Here is a 7,087-nt window from a genome sequence, read left to right as displayed (position 1 = left end):
GGCGCGCAGTGATTACGTCATCTGCAACGCGACCGAACACTACATGTACAAACTTTACTTAACGGAGCTCTGTTTCTTTTCTTCCTTTTTCAACTAGCGTTTATTGTCGCCGCCTGGTAGTCATGCAGAGAGCTACGAAGTGTGTTTTCTGGCGTGTTTTCTATCGGTCAAACGTAGGAAATATTCCTGCTGTCATTAACCGAGGTAACTGTCAAGCAGCTGTGTGTAGCTGATGAGTATTAACACAGTAAATCAGTATAAGGGGCATGAACAGCATTTTCTTTTTTGAATATCTCTTTAACATCATAACAAACTTCAGTAGCGTTTTCTGTCCTTTATGTTTGACCTTTGCACAAACAAAACACTGCTCTGTATAAATGAGATCATTGTACCACCAGGATACCACTGCTGGGCCCTTGAGTAAGGCCCTCATGTTCTCATTTGTGTAAATGAGATCATTTTTAGACGTTTTTGATAAAGGTGTCTGCTAAAACTCCATAAAATGCAGTCATTGCTGTAAGTATTTATTTAGGTCTGTGCTTTTTATTTCAGTATGTAGCTCTCAGTCATGCCAGAACTATAGTACTGTTCCACCTCCCCGGGACAAGGAGGAGAAAGCCCTGCTGGACAGCATGCTCCGGGTGGACCATGCCGGAGAGTACGGGGCCAATTGCATCTACGCTGGACAGATGGCTGTTTTGGGAAGAACGCAAACCGGCCCTCTTATCCAGGTATTAAATAGGTGAAGGGTTCACGCATGGAGAATGTTTTTCTTACATGCTGGAGACACCGCTATAAAAGACGATCCAGAATGAGAAATGACAGAAAAAGACTGACACTGACACTAGAATTGATTTCCCCCTCAAAGAAATAAACATTTCTTGAAGCACAAGATACAAGTAGTATCTGGGACTTGCTTGCTTATGAGGGAAAAACAATAACAATGAACAAACTTATAGACAATAAACGTACACATTCTTTTATACAACCTTATTACCGCTTTATCTGTGTAAAGCTGCTTTGAGACAATGTCCATTGCAAAATGCGCTATATAAATAAAAAGGAATTGAGTAGTCTGCATGATACTGCGTGTAGAAACATGGGAACCCGCCTGGGACAAAGTAAGATCAGGGAGATATACAAAGCCTGTATGATAATCCTTTTCCTGATTAATAATAATGTAATTAGCATCAATATGTAAAAGTGAAAATCAAGAAATTAAAATATAATGTGGCTGTCAAGTTTAAAAGTATAAAGATAAAAAATAATATATGCACCGATCATAACATTATGACCGTCTGCCTAATAATGTGTTGGTCCCCTTTTGCTGCCAAAACAGTCGTGACCCATTGAGCATAAACAACATGAACTGTTGGATCGGACCACACAGACCAGCCTTCGCTCCTCACGTGCATCAATGAGCCTCGGCCGCCGGTTCACCACTGTTCCTTCCTTGGAGCACTTTTGATAGAGTCAGAGCACTGCAGACCAGGAAAATCCCACAAAAGCTGCAGTTTTGGAGACGCTCTAACCCAGACGTCTAGACGTCACAATTTGAGCCGTCTGAAATCCTTACGCTCAGATATATAAATATATCCACCCACTAACAGGTGCCATGATGAAGAGATAATCAGTGCTCTTTACTTCACCGCTCATAACATTCTAGTGTCATAATGTTCTACCTGATCTGTGTATATGGTATAAATAATATATGCAATAATAAGACAGAAATGAGGGGTGTGGATGACAGATATTGACAGTAGTCCAGATTTAAAGTGTTCCGTTGTAATTGTCACTGAAGTGTTCATGTGCTGATAATGAAGCGAGACTGAGGTGTGGAAGTCTATTAGTTCAAACTGAACAAAGGTTTAATGTTTGAATATTGAATGACACCAAATTCTGTCTTGGTGCAGCACATGTGGGACCAAGAGAAGATGCATTTGGAGAAGTTTAACGAGATTTTGGGGGAGAACCGCGTGCGACCAACAATCATGCTGCCTTTGTGGAACGTCGCAGGATTTTTACTCGGTATATGCGATTCTGACTTTCTAATAATAAAACTTTAACACTGCGGTCCACAAATAAGTGGACAGTAAAATTATGTGTGTGGTGTTAATAGTGTGTTTTGACTCAAATATATACAATTTCCACAATTATAGCAGCATTTTGTGTCGTTTAGATTAAAATTCAGTTTTTCTCTGTCTGTGTGCGTTTAAAGGAGCCTCTACAGCACTTCTGGGGAAGGAGGGTGCGATGGCCTGCACTGTGGCGGTGGAGGAGAGCATCTCTGAACACTACAACAACCAAATCCGAACGTTAATGGAGGCAGATCCTGAGAGATTCGAGGATTTATTACAGGTATATATCGAAGGGACAAATAAAGAGAAGTCTTTGGTTATGTAAAATGTGAGGAAGTTTGGATTGAAATCTCAGTGTGAACGCTGCTTATACTTTTATTTATAAGCTACCAATGTGAAAATGGTAATACATATCAAATACATATACAAATTATTTATATGACCTCAATGTTAGTACTTATTCGAGTCACGTTTTCTGCACATCACAGTCTCACAATGATTGATGACGTTAGCAACAGTGACTTTTTTTCAACCATCGGTAGAGGGTTGAGGTGTGAAGGTGCAGGTATTTGTTCCGAAATGTTTCGATAGTTTTTTCTGTGCGGTCCTTTTAACGTGCAGAACATAGTTATTAGAGTTATTAAATGTAAAACACACAGAGCAGATTCTCTGCTGCAGATTTGTATTGATTAATGTTAAAAGGCATTGCTATTTTCTCCCTCAGCTCATCAAAGAGTTTCGTGACGATGAGCTGGAGCACCACGACACTGGGCTGGAACACGACGCTGAATCAGTGAGTCACGGTTCAGGAACTGCTTCTCAATCTTAGTAAATTTTTATTTGGTGATCTAAAGTCCACTAAGATACCACCTTCTCTACATTTTTACTCAGAGGTTTGACATGAATAAAATAAATAAATAATTAAGAAAATACAGCATGTTCATGTTTCTTTTAAAGTGAGACAGAATCCAATACAGAATACAAAACAACACCCCGGTCTAAACACTTTCATCCTGTAAAGTCTCTGAATTTCTAATAGAGAGTTTAAATATTATCTCATTAAAAGATTTAACTTTTTCAAATGGCCTAGTGGTGTGCCTGTCTAGGAGAGTGGAAGAAAAGTAGAGGGAGAGTAGAAGAAAAGTAGAGGGAGAGTAGAGGGAGAGTAGAGGGAGAGTAGAGGGAGAGTAGAGGGAGAGTAGAGGGAGTGTAGAGGGAGTGTAGATGGAGTGTAGATGAAGAGTAGATGAAGAGTAGATGAAGAGTAGATTGAGAGTGGAGGGAGAGTAGAGGGAGAGTAGAGGGAGAGTAGAGGGAGAGTAGAGGGAGAGTAGAGGGAGAGTAGATGGAGTGTAGATGAAGAGTAGATGAAGAGTAGATTGAGAGTGGAGGGAGAGTGGAGGGAGAGTAGAGGGAGAGTAGAGGGAGAGTAAAGGGAGAGTAGAGAAAGAGTGGATGGAGAGTAGAGGGAGAGTAGAGGGAGAGTGGATGGAGAGTGGATGGAGAGTAGATGGAGAGTAGATTGAGAGTGGATGGAGAGTAGAGGGAGAGTAGATTGAGAGTGGATGGAGAGTAGAGGGAGAGTGGATGGAGAGTAGATTGAGAGTGGATGGAGAGTAGATTGAGAGTGGATGGAGAATGGATGGAGAGTAGATTGAGAGTGGATGAAGAGTAGATTGAGAGTGGATGGAGAGTAGATTGAGAGTGGATTGAGAGTGGATTGAGAGTGGATTGAGAGTGGATGGAGAGTAGATTGAGAGTGGATTGAGAGTGGATGGAGAGTGGATGGAGAGTGGATGGAGAGTGGATGGAGAGTGGATTGAGAGTGGATGGAGAGTGGATGGAGAGTGGATGGAGAGTGGATGGAGAGTGGATGGAGAGTGGATTGAGAGTAGATTGAGAGTAGATTGAAAGTAGATTGAAAGTGGATTGAGAGTGGATTGAGAGTAGATTGAGAGTAGATTGAGAGTGGATGGAGAGTAGATTGAGAGTAGATTGAGAGTAGATTGAGAGTAGATTGAGAGTGGATGGAGAGTAGATTGAGAGTGGATGGAGAGTGGATGGAGATTGGATGGAGAGTAGATTGAGAGTAGATTGAGAGTGGATGGAGAGTAGAGGGAGAGTGGATGGAGAGTAGAGGGAGAGTGGATGGAGAGTGGATGGAGAGTGGATGGAGAGTGGATTGAGAGTAGATTGAGAGTAGATTGAGAGTGGATGGAGAGTAGATTGAGAGTAGATTGAGAGTAGATTGAGAGTAGATTGAGAGTGGATGGAGAGTAGATTGAGAGTGGATGGAGAGTGGATGGAGATTGGATGGAGAGTAGATTGAGAGTAGATTGAGAGTGGATGGAGAGTAGAGGGAGAGTGGATGGAGAGTAGAGGGAGAGTGGATGGAGAGTGGATGGAGAGTGGATGGAGAGTGGATGGAGAGTGGATGGAGAGTGGATTGAGAGTAGATTGAGAGTAGATTGAGAGTAGATTGAGAGTGGATGGAGAGTAGATTGAGAGTAGATTGAGAGTAGATTGAGAGTAGATTGAGAGTGGATGGAGAGTAGATTGAGAGTGGATGGAGAGTGGATGGAGAGTAGATTGAGAGTGGATGGAGAGTAGAGGGAGAGTGGATGGAGAGTAGGGGGTGAGTAAAGGGAGGGTGGAAGGAGAGTCGAGTGAAGATTAGAGGAAGTATAGGGGGAGAAAAAGAGAGAAATAGGGAGAGTGGAAGTACTAAACAGAACAAAGCTGGTAGGTAAAGAGGTAAAGAATAATAAGATGTTGTACAGAAATTCTGCTCATTGTTTTTCTTCTTCTTGTGTGTGTTTCCTCCAGGTGCCTGGATATTTGGTTTTGAAGACTCTAATTCAGGTCGGCTGTAAAGCTGCCATTTACATCTCGCAGCGGATCTGAAGAAAAAAAAAGTCTTGTAGTTTGTTGTCATTGTGTTTTCTTTTTTTTTTGTAAACGAGTTCAGTGTTGATTTTGATGAGAACAAACCTAAAGTTAAGTAATGAATCATCCTGCACAGGAACAGAAAGTTTGTATAGAATTTAAATTAGAAGTAAAGAGCTTGTATTTCCATCAGTTATTTTTAATTTTTTATTTAATATACTCAAATTATTATATTTGTTTTGCTTGATTGAGTTGACTGATTGTGGGCCATACCATACTTTTCATCTGTGTGTGTGTGTGTGTGTGTGTGTGTGTGGGGGGGGTTGATTTCCTAAAGATGTTTCATTACACTTGTAATAAAAAGTGTGATTGTATATGCAGTTGTTCATGTTTTTCATATATTTATGCACCTGTTTTTCTGCCTCATTTGATTTTGATTTGATTTGAACCCATGACCTTCCTATCAGAAGTCCAACATAGTATGTGTTGTTCTACTACTTCCCTAGTCTGAGAGCATTATCCAAAGAGCATCTGAGAGCATATCTATCCAAAGAAGCCTCAAAATTGATGCTGATTATAAGTTTGGAGGTTTTAAGATGCTTAGTTAAATGATCATTGGCTTTATAACTCAAAGTTCTTACAAAGTTATCTGATTAATTTTTATATATATATAATTTTTTTTACTGCTGGCTTGTATTATATGTAACAGGAGGATTCAGCATTTGGATGACATCACCCTTCTGCATACACTAAGCTGAACGACTCACGGGCCGATCTCTTCTCCGTATATAAATAAACGTCATACATACCTTCATAAATCAGGACACCAGCCCCCCCCCTTTAAGCTCTTACTGAAAAACAACACATGAACGGGACACGAGCAATTAACGCGGCCTTGTTACTAGTAATGCTTCAGAATGCGTATCAGCTCACTGACGGCTTTCCAGCTCTTCTGAGGTGCTACATTCCTTCACTATTTGTGTCTTTTTTTCATATCTTAAACATGAACAGCTGCCTTCTGCGTACAGCTGTAAGTGCATCTCCTGGTTCAGGCTGCTGGATGCGGCATGGATGGATTCTCGACTCTGATTGGTCCGAAGGTGTTGATTTTCATCTCAGTATGAAAGGAATGCAGCACGGAATTTACAGGTATATATTAACACAATAATACATCCTGGTTCCTATAATATCAGCTCATGCACGTGTATGGCAGACGTGTAACACACACTGATAATGACCACAATGAAATTTATATAGTTTTCTGTAAAGAGACATTTATTTAAAACTTGTAAAATGAGTCTCAAATGCAAGTAGCTCGGTTGTGCTGAAAGACGAGTTACATTTTCCAAAATCTGAACTGTTTCCTATTTATATACTTGTATTTGTACACTCAAGAAACTGAGGTAAGGACTGTCTATAGCTGCTATAGCATAAGTGACGACAGATGTTGGGACAAATGGTGTCTTAAACATTCTTTTTGCAATAGATATACTGTATGATTCACCATCATTGACAAGCTGTTGTGGTATTAGCTGAATTAAATACTGAGACATGCTGTTATAGGGAAAAGATGAACATATTTAGGTGGTCAGCTTCATTTCCATATTTCTGTACGTGAGCTTGGATACATATGAACTTCCACATCCACAGTGTATTTTTTTATATATATAAAAAAAGAATGGTAGGCTCCATCATTGTATCATGCTCAATGTCTTTAGGGCAAGCAAAAGTTACAAAAATGTATTAACCTTTAATTAAAACATTTATATTACATTTAAACTTTGAGTATCGCATGATGATGTATGGGAAACCTTTCCTCTGTTTTCAAGCGCAGCCGAAACAAGAAGTTCTTTCCATGTTTGTGTGGGTTTCCTTTGGGTTGTCTGGTTTTCAATTACACTGAAATTATACAGACTTCAACGTCAACATCTTATTCACATTTATAGCATTTTGCATACACCTTTATCCAGAGCTGCTTACAATCATCTAATTTATATAACTGAGCCATTAGGGGTAAGGGCCATGCTCAAGGGCCCACCAAGTAGCTTAGTGGTACTGGGATTTAAACTCACAACCTTCTGATCAGAAGTCCAACATCTTAACCACCGAGCTGCTATCTACCC

General features: G+C 40.2%; 1 protein-coding gene across 1 annotated transcript; it reads left to right on the top strand.

Annotated features, from left to right (window-relative positions):
- On the top strand, positions 1-5,338 carry coq7 (coenzyme Q7 homolog, ubiquinone (yeast)). Its single transcript, XM_083526073.1, has 6 exons — positions 1-204; positions 553-731; positions 1,914-2,028; positions 2,219-2,358; positions 2,803-2,871; positions 4,905-5,338. The coding sequence occupies exons 1-6, from the start codon at positions 123-125 to the stop codon at positions 4,980-4,982; spliced, it is 663 nt and encodes a 220-aa protein (XP_083382199.1). The 5' UTR covers positions 1-122; the 3' UTR covers positions 4,983-5,338.
- The last annotated feature ends 1,749 nt before the right edge of the window (positions 5,339-7,087 follow it).

This window comes from Silurus aristotelis, assembly GCF_946808225.1.
Source record: "Silurus aristotelis genome assembly, chromosome: 2".
In the NCBI taxonomy this organism is placed as follows: domain Eukaryota; kingdom Metazoa; phylum Chordata; class Actinopteri; order Siluriformes; family Siluridae; genus Silurus; species Silurus aristotelis.
Note: the sequence above shows the minus strand (reverse complement) of the source record. Positions and strands in the feature narration are given on the sequence as shown.